Source organism: Geotrypetes seraphini, chromosome 1, assembly GCF_902459505.1.
Source record: "Geotrypetes seraphini chromosome 1, aGeoSer1.1, whole genome shotgun sequence".
NCBI classification, from domain to species: domain Eukaryota; kingdom Metazoa; phylum Chordata; class Amphibia; order Gymnophiona; family Dermophiidae; genus Geotrypetes; species Geotrypetes seraphini.
The window spans coordinates 352,902,786-352,924,184 of record NC_047084.1 but is presented as its reverse complement, the minus strand read 5'-3'; the positions used below and the strand labels follow the sequence as shown (position 1 = coordinate 352,924,184).

At 42.0% G+C, this 21,399-nt stretch overlaps 1 protein-coding gene across 23 annotated transcripts in view; it reads right to left on the bottom strand.

Moving 5' to 3' along the window:
- Positions 1 to 21,399, bottom strand: part of CCDC158 (coiled-coil domain containing 158) — a 1,147,529-nt gene that overhangs the window by 421,348 nt on the left and 704,782 nt on the right. For all 23 annotated transcript variants that reach the window (XR_004536446.1, XR_004536447.1, XM_033914104.1 and 20 more), the window contains one exon: positions 8,786 to 9,268. Coding sequence is in view for 21 of the 23 variants with exons in the window: in XM_033914104.1 (XP_033769995.1) it covers positions 8,786 to 9,268 (483 nt within the window). In the remaining 2 variants the exon portion in view is untranslated. The remainder of the gene's footprint in view (positions 1 to 8,785; positions 9,269 to 21,399) is intronic.

Genomic DNA, 21,399 nt, shown 5'->3' with positions numbered 1-21,399 from the left:
CCTCTGGGTGAACCTGGCCAGAGGCAGGGGAAAATGCCTGTATCTTGGTGTAGTATAAAGACCTCCAAGACAACTGGAAGACAAAGATTCCGAATTAATTGAAGACATAGAGAATATCACTCTACGGGGAGACGCTGTTCTGCTAAGGGACTTCAACATGCCTGATGCAGATTGGAACTCATACTCAGCAACAACCAGCGGTAGCAGGAGACTGTTAACATCCATAAAGGGAGCACGACTCAAACAAATCGTATTGGAACCCACTAGGGCCCAGGCGATCCTGGATCTGGTACTCACCAACGGGGATAGCGTCTCGAAGGTCTCGGTAGGATATACGCTAGCCTCCAGCAACCACAACATGGTGTGGTTCTACCTCAGGAAAGGTTTCCCTAGATCAAACACAAAAACTAAAGTACTCAACTTCCGAGGCACTGACTTCGAACGCATGGGAGATTTCGTCCACCGGACACTGCAGAACCAAGCTACGACCGATGATGTGGAAGCTATGTGGTCATCCCTGAAATCTACCATACATGAAGCGACAAGCCTCTACATTAAATCAGTACACAAACGGCGGAGAAACAACAAACCCCAATGGTACTCCGCAGAAATCTCGCACCTCGTCAAGGAGAAGAAAAAAGCATTTATTTCCTACAAACGAACGGAGACTAGGGAAGCTAAACTAGAACATAGGGCGAGGTCTGCAGTGGTCAAAACGGCAATCAGGGAGGCCAAACTTCAAGTGGAAGAGACTCTGGCAAAGAACATGAAGAAAGGGGACAAATCCTTCTTCAGGTACATTAGTGATAGGAAAAAGAACACAGACGGGATAGTATGCCTTAGAAAACCAGATGGGAACTACGCAGAATCAGATTCCGATAAAGCAGAACTACTGAATGAATACTTCTGCTCGGTCTTCACCTGCGAGGCACCGGGGCACGGTCCGCAGTTGCAGGCAAGGCCCAGCGTGGAAGACCCGTTTCAGAATTTCGAGTTCACACCTGGCGACGTCTACTACGAACTGGCTAGACTCAAGGTGACCAAAGCCATGAGACCGGACAATTTACACCCCAGGGTGCTCAGTGAGCTGCGTGATGTCCTGGCAGAACCGCTATCGGGACTCTTCAATCTCTCCCTAAGTTCGGGGAGAGTCCCCATAGACTGGAAAACAGCTAACATCGTTCCACTGCACAAAAAGTGTTGCAGGGCAGAGGCTGCAAACTACAGATCGGTGAGTCTCACATCAATAGTATGCAAACTCATGAAAACACTAATCAAACGTAAATTAGATGCAATCTTGGATGAGGAGAATTTACGGGTACCCAGTCAACACGGATTCACCAAGGGTAGGTCCTGCCAATCCAATCTCATCAGCTTCTTTGACTGGGTAACAAAACAGCTAGACTTGGGAGACACTCTAACTACATGGGTTGGGGATTGGCTGAGCGGTAGACTTCAGAAGGTGGTGGTGAACGGTACCCCATCCGAAGCATCGGACGTGATCAGTGGAGTGTCGCAGGGCTCGGTCCTGGGCCTTATTCTATTTAACTTATTCATAAGAGATATGACGCAAGGACTTAGAGGAAGGGTATCACTGTTCGCCGACGCCGCCAAACTTTGCAACATAGTAGGCAAAAGCTTATTACCTGATAATATGACACACGACCTACTGTTGCTGGAACAATGGTCAACTACTTGGCAGCTAGGCTTCAATGCTAAAAAATGCAAGATAATGCATCTGGGTAAGAGAAACCCGCGTAGAACTTATGTACTAAATGGTGAGACCTTGGTTAGGACCACGGCGGAACGCGACCTAGGGGTGATCATTAGTGAGGACATGAAGGTTGCCAATCAAGTGGAGAAGGCTTCCTCCAGGGCAAGACAAACGATGGGGTGTATCCGCAGAGGTTTCGTCAGCAGGAGACCTGAAGTTATGATGCCGTTGTACAAAGCAATGGTGAGGCCTCACTTGGAGTACTGTGTTCAGTTTTGGAGACCACACTACCGAAAGGACGTGCTGAGGATCGAGTCGGTTCAGCGAACGGCCACCAGGATGGTCTTGGGGCTCAAGGATCTCACGTATGAAGAAAGATTTAAAAAATTGCGGCTGTACTCACTTGAGGAAAGAAGAGAACGGGGAGATATGATTGAAACATATAAGTACATCACGGGACACATTGAGTCAGAAGATGATATCTTCTGGCTCATGGGACCCTCGACCACCAGAGGTCATCCGCTGAAAATCAGGGGAGGGAAGTTTCATGGCGACTCCAGGAAGTACTTCTTCACCGAAAGAGTAGTGGATCATTGGAACAGACTCCCACTCCAGGTGATAAAGGCCAGCAGCGTGACGGATTTTAAGAGAAAATGGGATACTCACGTGGGATCTTTAAGGGAGTAAATTCAGGGGAGGGGATACTTGGAATGGGTAGACTTGGTGGGCTATAGCCCTTTTCTGCTGCTTTTTTCTATGTTTCTATGTTTCTAATCTGTGGATGTCATATATCTAGACTTCAGCAAAGCTTTCGATAGTGTCCCGCATCGCAGGCTGTTGAGAAAGATGAAATCAATGGGGCTGGGAGAAACACTAACTACATGGGTCAATGACTGGCTGAGTAGCAGACTTCAGAAGGTGGTAGTTAACGGTACCCTCTCTAAAACATCGGAGGTGACCAGTGGAGTACCGCAGGGCTCAGCCTTGGGCCCGCTCCTTTTCAACATATTCATAGGGGACCTAACTCAGGGGCTTCAAGGTAAGATAACATTATTCGCTGACGACACCAAACTATGCAATATAGTGAGAGACGGCAATTCACCCGATAGTATGACACAGGACCTACATTTGTTGGAGCTTTGGTCCTCGACCTGGCAGCTGGGCTTCAATGCTAAGAAATGCAAGATCATGCATCTCGGCAGCAGAAATCCGTGCAGAACTTACACCTTGAATGGTGAGACCTTAGCTAGAACTTCAACAGAACGAGACTTGGGAGTGATCATCAGTGCAGACATGAAAACTGCTGATCATGTGGAGAAGGCTTCATCTAAGGCAAGACAGTTGTTAGGTTGCATCCGTAGGAGTTTCGTCAGCCGGAAGTCTGAAGTCATAATGCCATTAAACAGAACCATGGTGAGACCTCATTTGGAATACTGTGTGCAATTCTAGAGGCCACACTACCGAAAAGATGTGCTGAGAGTAGAGTCAGTGCAACGGATGGCCACCAGGATGGTCTCGGGGCTCAAGGATCTATTGTATGAGGAAAGGCTGAAAAATTTGCGGCTGTACTCACTCGATGAACGTAGGGAGAGAGGAGACGTGATCGAGACGTTTAAGTATATTACCAGCCGTATCGAGATGGAAGAAGAGATTCTCTTTCTCAAAGGACCCTCAGCCACAAGAGGGCATCCGCTCAAACTCAGGGGTGGGAAATTTCATGGCGACACCAGGAAATATTTCTTCACCGAGAGAGTGATTGATCCTTGGAACGAGCTCCCGGTGCAGGTGATCGAGGCAAACAGCATGCAAGAATTTAAGAGCAAATGGGATGCCCATGTGGGATCCCTCAGAGGGTTAAGCCAAGGGAACCTGTCACCAGGAGTGGGATCCCTAGGATAGTAGACTTGGGGGTGGGTCAGTAGAGTGGGCAGACCTGATGGGCTATGGCCCTTATCTGCCGTCATCTTCTATGTTTATGTTTCTATGTTCTCTGGCTGACTTGTTTCTTATCACTATTACTTGTTGAGAACTGACAGTGCTTGTTGGGAACTGAAGAAGCTCTCATGATGAAAGAATGTTTGTTACTCAGATAGCATATTTTGTCTGACTGATTGGGATTTGATCTTTCACATACTGACAAACAAGCTAATGACTTGTTTTTCCTTCATAGGATGACTCCTTATTTGGGTCGTGTATAGCATAGGATGGACTCAGTCCTTATTATTAGTGCTTGCTGACTTGTAATTGAACTGAATTCTTATCAAAAAAACATTATGATCAAGAGAGTATTTGCTGTTCAGCCAGAACATCTGTTTGGCTGATTTATATCTGAATTTTTACATGCTAATAATACTTATTTTGTATAACCCAGACATAACCTCATATTTTGGAATATGTATCATCCTATGTGTATGTGAGAAAGTATAGCTGACTATTTTCTAAGTGGACCCATATTTGAACTGATGTTCATGGGAACATGCTGAAACTTGTTTTTCATTTATTTTTGCATAATCAGGAAAATAGCCCATATTTGGGCATATGTATAATCTTGTATGCATGCAAGAAGTTAGACATTGCATGCGAATGCTACTATATAGGGAAGCCTCTCAGTGCAGTCTACTGCCCAGGACCCCTCCCATGGAAAACTCCTGCCTGATCATTGACGGGCTTCCCGGGTTGTGAACAGGCTGGATATTGTGAGAATCTTCGTTGATGTATTGCTTTCCTTTCTGCTTGCTAATAAATATTACTTAGCTTCAAAAGAAGTTAGTATGCAAGTCTGAATCTGTGTTTCAAAAGAAATCAGTGGGTTGCATTGTTCTGTACTAGCTTTCTGTTAAACCTTCCAGCTAGGCAGAGCAGCCCCTCTAGTCTCAGCATTCAGTGGTATAGCGAGGGGGAGCGATGCAGCCACCAACTTACTGCCCATGTCGGCTTCAGTGCTCTCTCTGATGTCATTTCCTAGACTTGGGTCCTTTTCCTGGGCAATGACTCTTACCATAGAACCATGCATCACATAACTATAGTTCAGGTTCCTCTTTCCCAAATGCATCACTTTGCACTTGATCACATTAAACATCATCTGAAATGTTGATGTCCAGTCTCCCAAGGTCCTCTTGCAATTTTTCACAATCCACTTGTGTTATCAACAAATTTAATTAACGTATCTCACTAGTTATTCCCATCTCTAGATCACTGATAAAAAGCAGCGGACCCAGCACAGACTCCCTGGGAAACCCCACTATTTACTCTTCTCCATTGAGAATATTGACCATTTAAACCTACTCTGTTTTCTGCTTTCAACTAGTTCTTAATCCATAATAGGACATTACTTCCTATTCCATGACTTCTGGTTTCCTCTGAAGTCTTTCATGAGGTACTTTGTCAAATGCCTTTTGAAAATCCAAATACACAGTATCAACCAGCTCACCTTTATCCACATTTTCATTCACCCCTTCATAGAAATGAAGCAGATTGATGAGGCAAGGTTTCCCTTGACTAAATCCATGTTGGCTTTCTTGCATTAATCCTTGCTTAAGTATATGTTCTGTCATTTTGTCTTTTATAATATACTCTACCATTTTGTCCAGCACTAACGTCAGACTCACCACTATATAATTTGCCAGATCAGCTCTGGAACCCTTTAAAAAAATCAGTGTCACGTTGGCCACCCTCCAGTATTCCTGTACTATGCTGGATTAAAAAAAAAATTAGGTAATATGTAGAAATAAAACAACATAAAGGAAAAAATACCTTTTTTATTGAACTAACTTCAAGAAGTTTATGATTAGCTTTCACAGGTATACCTTCTTTCTTCTGATCTGAAGAAGAAGGCATTACTTTTGAAAGCTAATCATAAACTATATTAAGTTAGTCTAATAAAAAGGTATTATTTTTTTCCCATTATGTTTTTGTTTAATTTCTAGATATTACCTTGAAGAGTGGACTAACAAGGCCACCACATCATTTCACTCAAAGAAAAATTACAAACTACTAACAATAGCTCTACTGTTCAGAATACTGCTCTTAGATTGATTTATTCTCTTGGAAGATTTGATCATATAACTAATGCTTATCTAGATTCACACTGGCTACCAATTCGAGCCAGAATTCATTTCAAGTTATACTGTATACTCTTCAAAGTAATTTATAGTACGGCACCTTCCTATTTTTACAATCGCTTAAATCGTCTACTTCCAACCAGAACAAGGAGGTCACAGACCCTATTCTCCTACCCATCATTCAAAGGCACCCTGCGTAAGAAATTTTATGATGGCCTCCTAGCAACACAAGCAGCAAAAATTGATCCTTCAATCTCTAAATTGCTGATCACAACACCTAATATCAAAGCCTTCCAAAAAGAAATCAAAACTCATTTATTCACTAAGCATATTCAATCTACCTAAACTCTTCTCCTTCTATCTCCTCTTTATATTCCAAGTTTAGTCTACTACCTGGTTCAATTTTCTTAATTAATGTAACCAATTTCAATTTCTAAAATCTTTTACTAAACCATTTCCTCAATCAATGTATGGAATTCAGTTTAGAATCTTTGTAATGTTACTAGATTTAATTTTTTAATGATACATAATTTATTATGTTTATTATGTTAAATCCTTCCCATATATCGTATCTGAAAAAAACCTCCTGTATAATGTATTCTAAATTAATTTTCCTATGTACTGTTTTCCTGCCTTCTTCTATTCTATGTTTATAGCCTAATTAATTTATTTTTCTCAAGTACTTTAGCAAGATTGTGAGCCTTTGGGACAGTCAGGGAACTCTAAGTACTTTTTCTTCATTTTAATTAATCTTACTTAATTACATCTCTTCTGTATCTACTGTAAACCGCTTTGAACCTCACGGTATAGCGGTATACAAGAAATAAAATTATTATTATTATTACAAATCCATTTTTCAATTCTATCAGCACTCTAGGATAAATACCATCCTATCCAGGCAATTTGCTATTGTTCAATTTGTTAAATTGACCAATTATTTCTTCCAGCATTACAGAGATTTGTTTGAGTTTCTGTGATTCATCAGAATTGAATACCATTTCTGGCACTGATAACTCCCCAACATCTTTCTTGGTGCAGAATGAAGCAAAGAATTCATTTAATAGAAACACAGAAACATGATGGCAGATAAAGGCGAAATGGCCCAATCTAGTCTGCCCATCTCCAGTAACCATTATCTCTTTCTCTCTCCAAGAGATCCCACATGCCTATCCCAGGCCTTTTGAATTCAGACAGTCTCTGTCTCTGTCTCTACCACCTCTTCTAGGAGATTGTTTCATGCATCTACCACCCTTTCTGTAAAAAAAATATTTCCTTAGATTACTCCGGAGCCTACCACCTCTTAACTTCATCCTATGCCCTCTCATTGCAGAGTTTCCTTTCAAATGAAAGAGACTCGACTCATGCGCATTTACATTATGTAGGTATTTAAATGTCTCTATCATATCTCCCCTCTCCCATCTTTCCTCCAAAGTATACAGATTGAGATCTTTAAGTCTGTCCCCATACGCCTTATGATGAAGACCACATACCATTTTAGTAGCCTTCCTCAGAACCGACTCCATCCTTTTTATATATTTTTGAAAGTGTGGCTCCTGAATTGTACACAATATTCTAAATGAGATCTCACCATAGTCTTATACAGGGGCATCAATACCTTCTTTTTTCTTAAGGTTGAAAAGGTGAAGGCAAAAGCTAGAAGGTTGCTTTGGTGCATAGGAAGAGGATTGACTAGTAGGACAAATGAGGTATTGATGCTTCTAAAACTCTGGTGAGATCTCATTTAGAATATCATGTACAGCTCTGGCCACCGCACTTCAAAAAGATGTAAACAGGATGGAGTCAGACAAAGGAAGGATACTAAAATGGTCGGTGGTCTTCAGCATAAGGCATACAGAGACACACTTAAAGGTCCCAATACGTATACTTTGTATAATACGGATGTTTAAATACCCATGTGGTATAAATGCATATGAGGTGAGTCTCTTTAAATTAAGAGGTAGCTCTGGAATGAAGGGGCATAGGATAAAAGTGAAAGGGGATAGATTCAGATGTAACCCCAGAAAATACTTTTTTCATGGAAAGGGTGACAAATGCTTGGAATGGCCTCCTGAGACAAAAATATATGAATTCAAGAACACTTGGGACGAATACTTTGGATGTCTAAGGGAGAGGAGTGGATAGTAGATGGCATGGTTAGGCAGACTAGATAGGCTATATGGCCTTTATCTGCCTTTATGTTTCTATGTTTCTATAAATGTTGAGATATTCTGTAGAATGAAAACTGCAGAAACTGTCAATAGCCAAAAGGATTCACTGTATATGATCCTGCCTAAGTATGCTGCTTGCATGATTGATGAGAGGATCCTGGGGGGCATTGCTGCACATTCATCTTTCCAGCTTGCTCCTTATTGATCCCCATGCCCTCATGAAGACATGGTGGGATGGTAGGTGGTGGTGGTGCTTTAAAATCTGTCAGGCACAGGCGAATCAGGAGTTCTGTCTCTGAGACAATGAAATTTGGTTCCCTTCAGTGAAGCATAATTAGGCCCCACTGGGGAATGTTGTTCCATGTTAACAAGTATTTATATACATTTGATATGTAAAGGGAACATCTGGGCATTGCTGTGCACATTTCCTGTTCATGGGGACTAATACTGCTGTTGGATGTTTTGTGTAGTGTATTTTTGATAGGTAGAAATACGTTTAACTCAACTCATTTAGTGTGTGGATTTAAAAAAAAAAAATTTGGGTATGCTTTCAAATGCAGGGCAGTGTCTACCTATTTCATTTAATATGGCCTTTAGTTTTCAATAGTTTTTTTTTCACACTTGTATGTCACATCAAAAATGCCCTTCTACACGACTCATCTATATAGCTGTTTCAAATGCTTACTTTGTTAAAACAATAAACTCAGATAAACTCTTACACAAAGATTTTAGAAAATGGGCATACATTTTCTTCACTATGTAAAATAAATAAATTGCAAGTTAGCAACATGAAGTAAACTGACACATGGAAAAAAAAAAGCACATAAGTAGGCTCTACCAACCTTGTGATCTTTTATCTCTTCATTTTTGCTACTGATTACTCTTAGCAGATTTGTTTTTTCCATATCCACATCATCAACTCTCTGAGTGTACTGTTCAAACTTTTGTGAGAGGCTGTCAACCTGGTTCTTGAAAAAATAAATTTTTTTATCCTTTTCAGTTAATTGCAGCTTCAGGGACTCAACTTCTGCAGATGTATTCTTCAGCTCCTCCACTTCTTTTTTTAATTGCTCAATGTCTTGAGTTTTGTAGTCAATCTGGGCATATAGCTTCTTGATTTCCACAGTGGCAACGTCTAGATTTTTCTTCTTTTCTTGCAAGGAACTTGTCAGATCAGCAATGGCTCGCTGAGCTTTATCCATGTCCTTCTTCTTGCTACCCAGCTCATCATTGGTTTTGTGTAGCATCTCTTGTGTCAACTCTAGCTGAGAAGTCAGCAATGCAATTTTCTCATGGGTCTCAGTTTTTTCATGAAGGGAAGCCATCTAAAAAAAAAAAAAGAGAGAACAAAATGAAAAATGGACACAACTGAATTCAAAGACTTCCTCACCTCCCTTGGCTTCACCACTCCTCCACCCACACCTACCCATGATAAAGGACATAAACTAGACATCATCAGCTTCCTCGACCTGACTGAGCACAAAACTTCTGCCGAAGAGGCCCGCTGGGACCTTGTCCCGTGGTCTCTAGGCTCTTTCTGCCTCCCCATCTTCATGTCTCATCTAGGTACTCCACCCCGGCCCACAAAATCTATCACCTACCGCAAAAAAATCACAAGCGAATTGTTCTGGACCCAATTTCTTAACCAACTTCCCCCTTCTCCTAAACACACAGACCCAGAGTCCAACTGGCATAATTGGGTTACCCTTTCCGGGACTACCTACCACGCTCTGGCCCCTTTATCTACAAAATCTATCTCCCACTCCCACAAAGCCCCCTGGTACCTTCCATATCACAGGGAACTAAAACAGAATTGTCGAGCCCTGGAACGGAAATGGAAAAAATCGAAATCCCCCTCAGACAAACAATCCTGGCGAGACAACATCAAGTGCTATAACACAATACTAAAAAAAGCAAGAAAGAATTTCTATGGAGATAAAATCACCAGATCAAAAAATCAAAATAGTACTCTGTTCTACATCTGGCGAAATTTAACCTCAAAAAATGACTCCACCTCTCCCCTCTCCCCTCCTTCCGCAAACGACTTAGCCAAATTTTTCAATGAAAAGATTTCCACCATAAGGAGCTCTTTCCCCTCAGCAGTCTCTTACAATTCTCTTCCTCCCAATGACTCAAACCCTATCCCAGCGGATAGATCCTGGATGACATTTGAACCCATATCTGAACCCCAGATCTCTAAACTCTGCCTCAGACTGAAATCCTGCAAATGCATCTTAGATCCTTTCCCATCCCACCTTTATGAAAACATTCCTGCACAGGCCATCTCTTCCCTTACGAGATTCATTAACTCTGCTCTACTATCAGGCTTGTTCTCCACAAAAATGGGCCACATTGCCTTGTCACCTATTCTGAAAAAAGCCGATCTCGATCCTTCCCTACCATCAAACTACCGTCCCATAGCAAATATCCCTCTACTTACCAAACTTCTAGAAACCATAGTTGCTACCCAGCTCTCCTCCTATCTCAAGAGATTCTCCATTCTTCACCCCTACCAACATGGCTTCAGACCCTGCTTTAGCACTGAATCCCTCCTAGTTTCCCTAATTTCAAAGGTACAACAACTACACTCACGTAACAAATTCGCTGTCCTACTACAATTCAATCTTTCCGCTGCTTTTGATGTCGTCCATCACGACATACTACTTTACCAACTTTCCGAGATTGGAATCGACTCCACCGTCCTAATGTGGTTCTCAAACTTCTTACGCTCCCGTTCCTACACCGTCAACACAAATGGCACCATGTCCACTCCTTGGACTCCATCTTGCGGTGTCCCTCAAGGATCACCCTTTTCCCCTACATGTCCTCCCTGAAACTCTTTCAACTATCCCCCCTGGAAACAATCTACACTTATGCAGATGACATCCTTGTCCTCCTTGAGACTAACCAGAACCTCACCAACCTCCACGAAAACATTACAGCTTGCATAATGAGACTCCGTGCCTGGTCCCTCTCGGTACAGATGAAACTAAACGAATCTAAAACAAAACTACTCTGGCTCAGCCCAAAATTCGAACACCTGCCCACACTTTTCACACTACCCACAGGCGATACACTACAGCTCGAGTTCTCATGCAAGGTCCTTGGTATCACTATCGATTCCTCTCTCTCCCTCAATGACCACCTCAACTCCTTGGCAAAATCATGCTTTTTCAGCCTTCACATGCTGAGGAAAGCTAGATCCTACTTCAGCCAACAACACTTTGCCATCCTTGTCCAATCCATCATCCTCTTCAAACTAGATTACTGCAATGCCATCTACTTGAATCTATCAAAAAAAAGTATTCTAAGACTCCAGCTAATCCAGAATACTGCAGCCAAACTGATCTTCTCAAAACGCAAGTCTGACCATGCCTCCCCACTCCTTGCCAAACTTCATTGGCTCCCAATAATCTCCAGAATCCATTTCAAATGTTCCTGCCTGGCTTTCAAGATCATTCACGGAATCCTGCCTCCTCTTATCCCACTGTCTTTCAACTCCTCCAGTCCCGACTCCTCCAGAACTGCCCAAAGGCTTAAACTATCCTTCCCCTCTCCACGCGGCATCCACTATTCAGGCAAACTGGGAAAATCCCTTCTCTTCAAAATCACAGGTCTTTGGAACGACCTCACCACCCCGCGCGGAACCTGAGCTCCCTTCAGTTATTTCGCAAACAACTGAAAACCTGGCTTTTCAGCAAATTTTTGCTCTATCCTTCCCCCTTTCTCTCCCCCCTTCTACACATAAGTTCATGTAATCCTTTTTCTTCTTCTCTACCCACTATTTTAAGTTCTTGTAAACCGTGTCGAGCTCCATTCTCATGGAGATGATGCGGTATATAAACTTAAGGTTTAGATTAGATTAGATTCTTTAGAATAAGATTACAGTTCTAATACAATTGCACAAAGGTTTGGACTGGCAATGTCAAATTATGTCCTTTTTTGTCAACAATAATTCATTACATATCTGCTCTATGTTGACATTAGGAATTGCATCATAATTGAATTTCCAGATTAATGAAGAAAAGAGGAGATAAATTAGGCTAGTCCAGAAAAGCCAGGCATCATTCAGCATCTATACTTTCATAGGCAACACTTTAAATCAGATTTAAGAAAAGACATACAAATTGTAATTGAGATGTCCAGATCAGGATATGTCAAACTCTGGTAGTATTTTAATAAAAGATTTGCCAATGTGGAAGGACATTTTTGATTTGATGTTGTTAAGGTTAGTTTTGGGGTGGTTTTGGGGTTTTGGATCTGTAGGCTTTAGAGAAGTTAGTAATGTAGCAAAACATAATTTGACCTATCAAGACCAAGCCTGAAATGGTTTTTTTTTAAAGAGAATTAAGCAGTCAGCATTATTATTCTAGGCTGCTATACTGAAAAGCACTGCAGTATGGAGCTGGACTGTTTACTCTACGTGAGATCATTGGACAGAAGAACCATAGTGGAAGGTCACTTAGGTCATGATGATCTTGGACAATTATGGCCAGTCAAGAAGGTGGTCAGAGGGTAGGTCTGCTGACACTCCCCTTTGATGGACCTATCAGAGAATGAGTTGAACATACTTAAACTGGCTATGCCTTTGCATCATAGAACCAATTCCCATAACTTAAATCCTCATTAAACTAGACCAGGGTTGTCAAATTCAGGCCCGCAGGCCGATTTGCCTGCGGTTCCTTCCCAGCTTCCTGATTTCATCTTCAAAGTAGCTTGCAAAGGATCATTGATCAGCTGTAGTAAACCTAGCAGGCTGCCTCAGCCTCCGCAGCATGTTACCTCTGCCAAAATCCCTTATGTCAGAGGAGGGGCAGGACTGTGGCAGAGGGAACGTGCTATCCGTGTAAGTCTCCCCCTTGTTTTTAATATTGTAAAACGCTCAGAATTCATGATAGACGTTTTAACAAATTTTAATAAAACATGGAAACTTGGTGGAGGCCGAGGCAGCCTGCTAGGTTTGCTACAGCCAACCAGCGATCCTCTGCAGGCTGCTTTGAAGATGAGACCAGGAAGCTGTGATGGAGGGAGGGAAAGAACACCGGGCCAAATCTCAAAGAAGGGGGAAAACATGCAGGCCTTCAGGGTGGGGGGCGGGCCCTGGTGTAGAAGTACACAGAGGGAGGGAAGGAGGGATCCAAAGAGATGTGCATATGCCGGACTGAGAGTGGGGAGAGAGGAAGATATAATGGGTCTAAAAACAGAGGAGAAAGAGATGGTGGACAATGGGATGGAGGGAGGGAAGGAACAGAAAGGGAGAGAAGTTGGACACAAGGGATGGTGTGGAGGGGGGATAAAGATACTGGATAGGAGGGTAGTTGGGAAGAGAAAGGGAGAGATGGTGGTGGTGGAAAAGGAGGGAGAGATGGATGGGGTAGTTGATGAATGGGTAGTTGAGAAAAGGAGAGATGGATAAAAGGGTAGAGAGATGGTAGATCTGGGGATGGTGGGGTTCATCACTGCAGCTGCGGGAATGGAGACGAAAAAAGGAAAGATGCCAGACCTCTGGGGGAGGGGAGGGGAGGGAAGGGAAACAGAAGGGGAGGACAGAGATGGAAGATGGATGGTTAGCATGGAGAACGAAGAAAATGACAAATGGAAAGGAGATCCTGGAAAGCAAGTTATCAGAAGACAACCAGAGCCTGGGACCAACATGACTTGAATAATGACCAGACAAGAAAAGATAGAAAAAATAAATTTTTCTGTTTTGTGATTACAATATGTCAGATTTGAAATGAGTATCCTGCCAGAGCTAGTGTTAGACAGTAAGCATGAACTAGGACTTAAAAGAAAGGAAAAGTCATTTTTATTTATTTTTACATCACAGAACCAGCGTGGGGTTGGAGAGGTTGTAACCCTATACTTCTACTAAGACTAAGGGAGTCCTTTTATTAAGGTGCGCATTTAGCGCACACTAAATTGGTTAGTGTTCCTTAATATAAGGGGCCCTATGTATCTTAATAAAAAATTCAGCCCATGACTTAGCCTATGTCTTAGCCTATGTTTTAGTTTTCAGCTCCTTATGTGAATGAGTTTGAAACCCCTGAGCTAGAGCAATTACGAATTGCCAAGCTCCATTACTTCCATGTTAACCTGTCATCAGCCAATGACAGGATTTACCATTAATGGCTATGGATAAAAATCTTATATAACCACCAAATTGCAGGAGTATATATTATCAAAATCCCATATACTGTTCAATAACACATAAAAAATAAAATAAAATATGGGAAACAAATTTTTTGAATACTACTATTTAACTATATAAATTATATGTGAATGAAATGTTCAAAACCCAAATCTCTTGCACTCAGGGCCAGCGTTCGGGGGAAGCAAACAGGGCAGCTGACCTGGGCCCTAAGGGGCCCCCATGGGCCAGCATGTCTTCCCCCTTCTCTCTGCGCTGGTCCGATGTCACCCTTGACTTCCGTTTCACTGAAAAATCCGCTGGTATTGGCAGCGATTCGGAAACATTGCCTGGGACTCCCCTTCCTGCTTTCCGTTTGCCACAGTCCACCCGGGCAGAAATAGGAAATTGCATCATTGGGGAACAGACTGTGGCAGATGGAAAGCAGGGAGGAGAGCCGTGGGCAACGTTTCTGAAACATTGCCGAGGCCCGTGGATTTTTCAGTGAGACAGAAAGTGAGGGTGCAGAGAGAAGAGGGAGAACATGCTGGGATGAGGAAGCCCCCTAGCCTAACTTTTTTTTTAAGTACGAAGGGGATGAAGTGCCAGACTTGGGGGAGGGGGGAAGAGAGCTTATGGGGTCGGAAACAGAGGAGAGAGAGAGAAATGGAGGACAGTGGTCTGAAGGGAGAGAAGTTGGACCTGGGGAAAGAGATACTTGAAGGGAAGACTGTTGGGAAGAGAAAGGAAGAGATGATAGACCTGGGAGAGGGAGGGAGACAGGCAGCAAGAGATATGGAATGGGGGGCAGTTGGGAAGAGAAAGGGAGAGAAGCTGGACCTGGGGATGGAAGGGAGAAATGTTAGGCTTGGGGTGGAAGGGAGAGAGAGATGCAACATCACTTTTTTTCCCCTCAATCTCATTCAGCATCAAGAGGGGAGGGAAGAACAACAGAAAATAGAGGGAGCAAATTGTTGAACCACGGGAGGGCGGGGTATGGAGAGAGGAGGAGAGATTGACCCATGAGAGGGCAGAAGGGAAGAGAACTGAGATAAGAAAGTGCTAGGAGATGGAGAGAAAGGAATACAGAGATATAGCTTGACCAGTGGGGAGAGAGAGGGGTATTCTGAATGTGGTGAGCCATTTGGATGAGGTCAAAAGGGAGATGACAAGATGAGTGAGATAACACTGAGTACAGTGGTAGAAATGTGATAATGGGGAGTAGATAAAAGGAAATAGGAGGCTGGGAAAGGAGTGAGATGGGAAATGGGAGAGCTAGGGACTGAGAAGAGATGGAGAATTGAGAGGTAGCTCAAAATTTTAAAAGAAGAAAGGTGAGAAAGAGAGCAAGATTTGAGTAGACAGAGGCAGAAAAGAAAAAGTTAGGAAAGCTGAAAGGGAAAAATCAATATGTTGGAGACAGGCGTAAGGAGGGAATGGAGCAAGAGAGAAGAGGATAATAAAATGGACAGCAGACACGGGAAAGAGAATTAGTAGGACAAAAAACAGAAAGAGAAACTGAGACCAAGATGATGAAAAAACAAAATGTCTAGACAACAAGGTAGAACAAATTGTTTTATTTTGAATTTATTAACTGGAATATGTTAGCTTTGGGTTATGTGCATCACAATTATTTCTGTATTGTGTTCAGTGACACAGTCATATAGCTGATTTGGTGGAGGGTCTACCTAAACTTAGTGGATGGGCACCAAAGTTTCTCCTGGCCTGAGAGCAATATATAAATACTTGAGCTAGTGGGGATTCCCAAGCCCTACCAACTGAAGACATCTTCCTTCATTCCGGCAAATAGAAATCGCCAAGCTTTGCAGTAAATGGCAATGTCTTCAAACTGCCACTGCTTTCATGCATGCATGAAAGCCAAGCAGGGGCAGAGAGGATGGAAGGCAGCAGCAACAGCTCTGCATTATTGCTGCCAGCTGAGGAGGGGGTGGTGGGAAGAAGTGGTCATCAGTTGGTAAGGCTTAGAGATCCATACCAGCTATAGCAAGGGAGATATGTTCATTTTGAGGGGGCTTAAGCTCAAACTGGGAGATCCAGCCCGCTCTCATGGTTATGCCACTGATTGTGTTCAAAATGAAGTACAGTACTTGCAGAGTTTAATTTTTTGGGATTTCCAGTTCAGCTTTGGCAATCATATTTCTAATTCTAATTTGTGATCTATTGTTCTATATTTGGTGAAGGTCTGTCTGTCTGTTTTGTGTGTGAAGAAGTCATTTAAAGGTGGGTGGGGAAATTGGGAGACGGGCAAGTAGAAGGGAAGCCCCAGCATGACTAAAACCGGCCTTGCCTGCACTTAAGCAGCAAAAGAATCAAATGGGGGCCATCACCACACTTCTAAACCCCTCTATTTAGTCCTGTTTACTTCAATTTTACATGGTTAAAAACAGATAATCAGAGTTGAAACACTTATCCGTGAACAGGTGAGTGCTATCGCTCCAACTCCACTAGTGAATAATGATTGTTGAAACCTCTTATCCAGACCTGAATTTTGCCTTATTGGCGATTTCAGGAGGAGTTACATGAATTGTGACGCTATGAAGATAAAAACACAACATGAGCTAATATATAGCCAACAATTACTCCATTCAAGCTCCAAACATTCATATAAACACTATCAAATATATATTTCTAAATATCTAAACTTGGATGTACAACATTCTAAACCCTGCCCTTAGAGAAATCAAATAACCAGCCCCTCCCCCCCCCCGAGTAGTTATTCATAATATTACTTATTATAAAATTCACTCATCATGGAAAGTTAGCATCAGCGTGGCTTTTTCAACCGCCCAAACAGCCATTTAAATATACCTTCAGCTTTGCGGTGGTGATGTTTCCCTTTGGCTGCTCCATAAAGAGCAATGATTCATTCATTTTTGAGGGACTTTGTCCCTGAAAGGTTTAAATACTGAAATCGAATGAGTTTAATCTTTAGGTCGCCAACAGATTTAAGATTTATCTGGTAGTGAGAAGGTCAACCAATCTGTAAACATTTAGGCTGATGGGAGCTTGATAGAGCTTCACCTGCGGCTAGTTGGGAATGCCCCACGGTGACATGCAAGTTCGTGTGTCAGCACATTCTGAGCAACATCCAGTCAGTCAAAGATAGATTTAAACAGCTATACGGGTACTAACTTTCCATGATGAGTGAATTATAGTAAGTAATATTATGAATGACTAATATACAGTATCTATCTATCTATCTATCTAGTAAGTAATATTATGAATGAGTGTGTGGTGCAGTGGTTAGAGTTACAGCCTTGGCACCCTGAGGTTGTGGGTTCAAATCCTGAACTGCTCCTTGAGACCCTGGGCAAATCACTTAATCCCCATTGCCCCAGGTACATTAGATAGAGTGGGAGCCCACCAGGACAGTTAGGGAATAATGCTTGAGTACCTGAATAATTTGTAATCCGCATAGAATGTGGAATATAAATTATTAAATAAAATAAATAAATACTCTGGGAGGGGGCCTGATTATTTGATTTCCCTAAGGGTGGGGTTAAGTATGACTGGATTTTAAGCATGCTTGACTATTATAACATCATTTATTTGGGAACTTTTAAGAAAACCCTTTATAGACTCTGAGTTAATCAAAATTTGGCAGTTCGATTGATTTTTGGTTTGAAAAAATGGGAACATATAAGTCTCTATTATCAAAAACTACACTGGCTGCCCCTGGAAGCAAGAGTTTTGTTAAAACATTTTTGTCTTTGTTTTAAATCAGTATTTGGTTTGGCCCCTACATACTTGGTTTCTCATTTTAATTTGGATTGTTCTATAAGGTCTACACGTAGAATACATATGTTCACTTATTCATCAATAAAGGCCTGTCATTATAAAAGATTCCTGGACAGAACTCTTGCTTTCCAGGCAGGTAAATTGAACGATTGGCTGGGTAACATTATCATGCACTCCTAATCCTATTTTAGTTTTAGAAAATCAGTAAAAACAAAATTGTTTAATTGATTTGTAACCTAAGAATTTTACTGTTTTTACTTATTTTATTCTGTATGCATGATTTGATGATTTTACATTGTGACTATTTCTCTGATTGTCCTGCACTTTTTATTGTAAACCGCCTCAAACTATTATGGCTTTAGCAGTATAAAATAATAAATTATTATTAATATTATATATCCAAGTTTAGATACTTAGAAATATAAAATATTTGATATAGTGTTTGTAAGACTGTTTGGAGCTTGAATGGAGTAAATGTTGGCTCTATATTAGCTCATGTTTTGTTTTAATTTTCATAGTCTCACAATTCTTGTAACCCGTCCTGAAGACACCGATATGGCAAAACTCAGCTCTGGGTAGAGGGGACTATAAAGATTGTACAAACACATGAGCACTGTGGAGAGCACGGAGAAAATTTTTCCTGCAGAGCTACTTGAAGTTTCAACAATCATCATTTACTAGTAGAGCTGGAGCAATAAGTGCTCGCCTGTTCACAGATAAGTGCTTCAACTCTAATTATCTGTTTTAACAATATAAAATTGATGTAAACAGGACTAAATAAAGAGACTTAGAAGTGTGATGATGGCCCCATTTGATTCTTTTGAGGCTCAAGTGCAGGAGATTTTGGTTCTGAACACTTCATTCACATAAAATTTATGTTTAAATGTATTTATTAGAACAAGGTGCAAACAGAGCAACAATGACAATACATTTTCTTAACACAAAAGCATAAGTAACGACCTCCTACCCAATCCCCCCTCCCTTCACCCTCCCCCCCATTTCCCCTCCCAACATAACCCAAGGTAGGCACAAAATATAATTGAACAGAATATGGGTCATGTATTCAACAGACAACTTCTTGCAAGTGGTGTAAGGTCCCCCCAAAATGGCTCCCATATCAAACAAAAGCACTTTCCCACTTCAGAATCAAGGTCCACAAATCGTCTGCATTCCAAAGAGGCCTGCACAATCATTGTCGATCTCCACTGGCTGTAGGTTGAGGGCTCACTGGAAAGCCAACTGGACAGGATTGTCTTTTTCCCAGCAGCATAACTCGTGCAACAAATGCTAATATGCCTTTTGGTTTAGAGGAGACTATCATATAAAAACCAAACAACGCTCTTGATGCTGGAGTTCACCGCCTGCCCCATAATACAGATGTGAATCATCCCAGTCGAGCCCAAAAAGACAATATAACTGGACACTTCCATAACATATGACCCAAGGTGGCCTGGTCCTGACCACACTTGGGACAACCGTGGGCTTGCAGAATTCCCATGCAGAAAGTCCTCATGGGTGAAATATAAATTCTCAAAAGAAACTTCAGTTGCAATTCCCAGTGCAATACATTTCTTGCTAATTTTCATGAGTGTTTCAATCGTTGTTGTAATTGTTGTACAGTAAGAGTACAATGTAAGTCCTCCTCCCAAGTTGTGGCCAGAATCTCAAAGTTAGTACCAGGTTGGCTGTCTACAATGCCTACATGATGGAATTGTAAAGGAATATGCTGCTGAGCCGATAGACCTGTATATAGTGTCGTAATTGATAATAGGAGAATATATCCTGTCTAGGCAACTTATATTTACAGTGTAAAGTTTCAAAGGAGATCAAAAGACCGTCCTCCATAAACAATTGAAACAAATAACAAAGTCCCCCTGCTGCCCACCTCTGAAATGACTGACTTTGAATCTCTGGTAAAAAGGTTGCATTACCCTGAATAGGGAGATAAGGAGATACAGAAGAGGACAAAGACCCATCGCCATGTCTGTCGCGCTGGAGCAAAGATTGGATAGCTCCCCACCACGGCGCGAAGAACAGAGCTAGTTATATGTAGCATAAGACTAAAATGATATGGGGCCAACAAGGAAAGCTCAAGGACTGGATCAGAAAAATAACAAGTGCCCCTAAACCAGTCATTGATGTGTCTCATCTGGCACGCCAGTGCGTACCAACAAACATTTAATAAACCATAGCCCCCCTGTCCCAAGGTAGATACACTCTATTCAGAGTCATACATGGTCTCTTACTCCCCCAAATATATTTTTGTAAACCACAGGCCAGTTTATGATGATGAGAGTGAGATAGCAAGAGTGGTAGCACTTGGAATCTATACAACCATTTTGAGAACAATACCATATTATATAAAGCCACCCGCCCAGCCACTGATAAGGGGAAAGTAGACCAAGGAGCCAGAGAATGAAGAATATCAGCCAGTAAGGAATCCACATTACACACATAAAGCATAGTAAGATCTCGAGGAATCCATGCTCCCAAATACTTAATGGAGGTCTGAGTCCAAGAAAATGGGAAATTGTCCACCCAATGGTCTGAAATCGTGGCAGGAATGGCTAAAGCCATGAATTTAGTATAATTCAGCTTAAACCCCGAATAAAACTGAAACTCTTCAAAGGATTGTAAGAGATGTGGCATCGACTGATGGGGATTAGATAAAGTAAAAAGTAAGTCGTCGACAAAAGCCAAGGTCTTAACCGACTTCTTAGGAAATTGCCACATCAGTATCTGCACCACAGTACAAAGAAAGGGTTCTAAATAAAGTAGAAATAAAAGAGGGGGGACAAAGGACAACCCTGTCTAGTGCCGCGTTTAATGGGAAAAGGGTCAGTAATTTGATTACATAAAATTTATATACTTACATAGTAGTATTCAAAAAATTTATTTCCCATATTTATTTTTTTGATGAAAAATCCTACATAACAGAGTAAGTGTGGGTGAAAGTAAGTGTAAGAGTAGGAGTGAGTATGGGAGAGTCAGAGTCAGAATGAGAGAATGGGAGCATGACAGAATGTGAAAGAGAATTGGTGGCCTCCAGTTCTGCAAAGGGATTGGAAAGATGTGCCATGGAGAAGGATGTCTCATCAAAGTGGGGGAGCAACAAGATCTCTATGTGCAGAAGATTCCTATTGAGCTAACATCAGAAATGCTGCTTACCCTTTCCAGCCTGGAAACTGTAGGGAACTTGAAACCAATTTCTAGCCCCTCCCTCTGTGCTTATCTCCTATTACTTACCCCTGGAGTTTCATGTCCAAGTTGGACAAGGCAGAAGCAAGAGAGGCTGCAGCCTCCCCGCCCCCAACAAGAAGCGGGTCACGTCTGGGTGAGATGTAAACGTACCCCTGAGAGAAGCGGGACCCAAACAAGTGAGGCCTGCAATCTGCACATGGAGCGACAATATCGAAGGCCTGCTTGCAAGAAATCCAGGACTAGCACCACTGAAGGAGCCGAGGGATTCACCTGAACTCTCTTACACAAAGCCTGAAAGCACTTCCAGGCTTTCGTATAGGCTGACACAGTGGATTTTAGCTTACTCTGCAGGAGCGTAGTGATGACCGC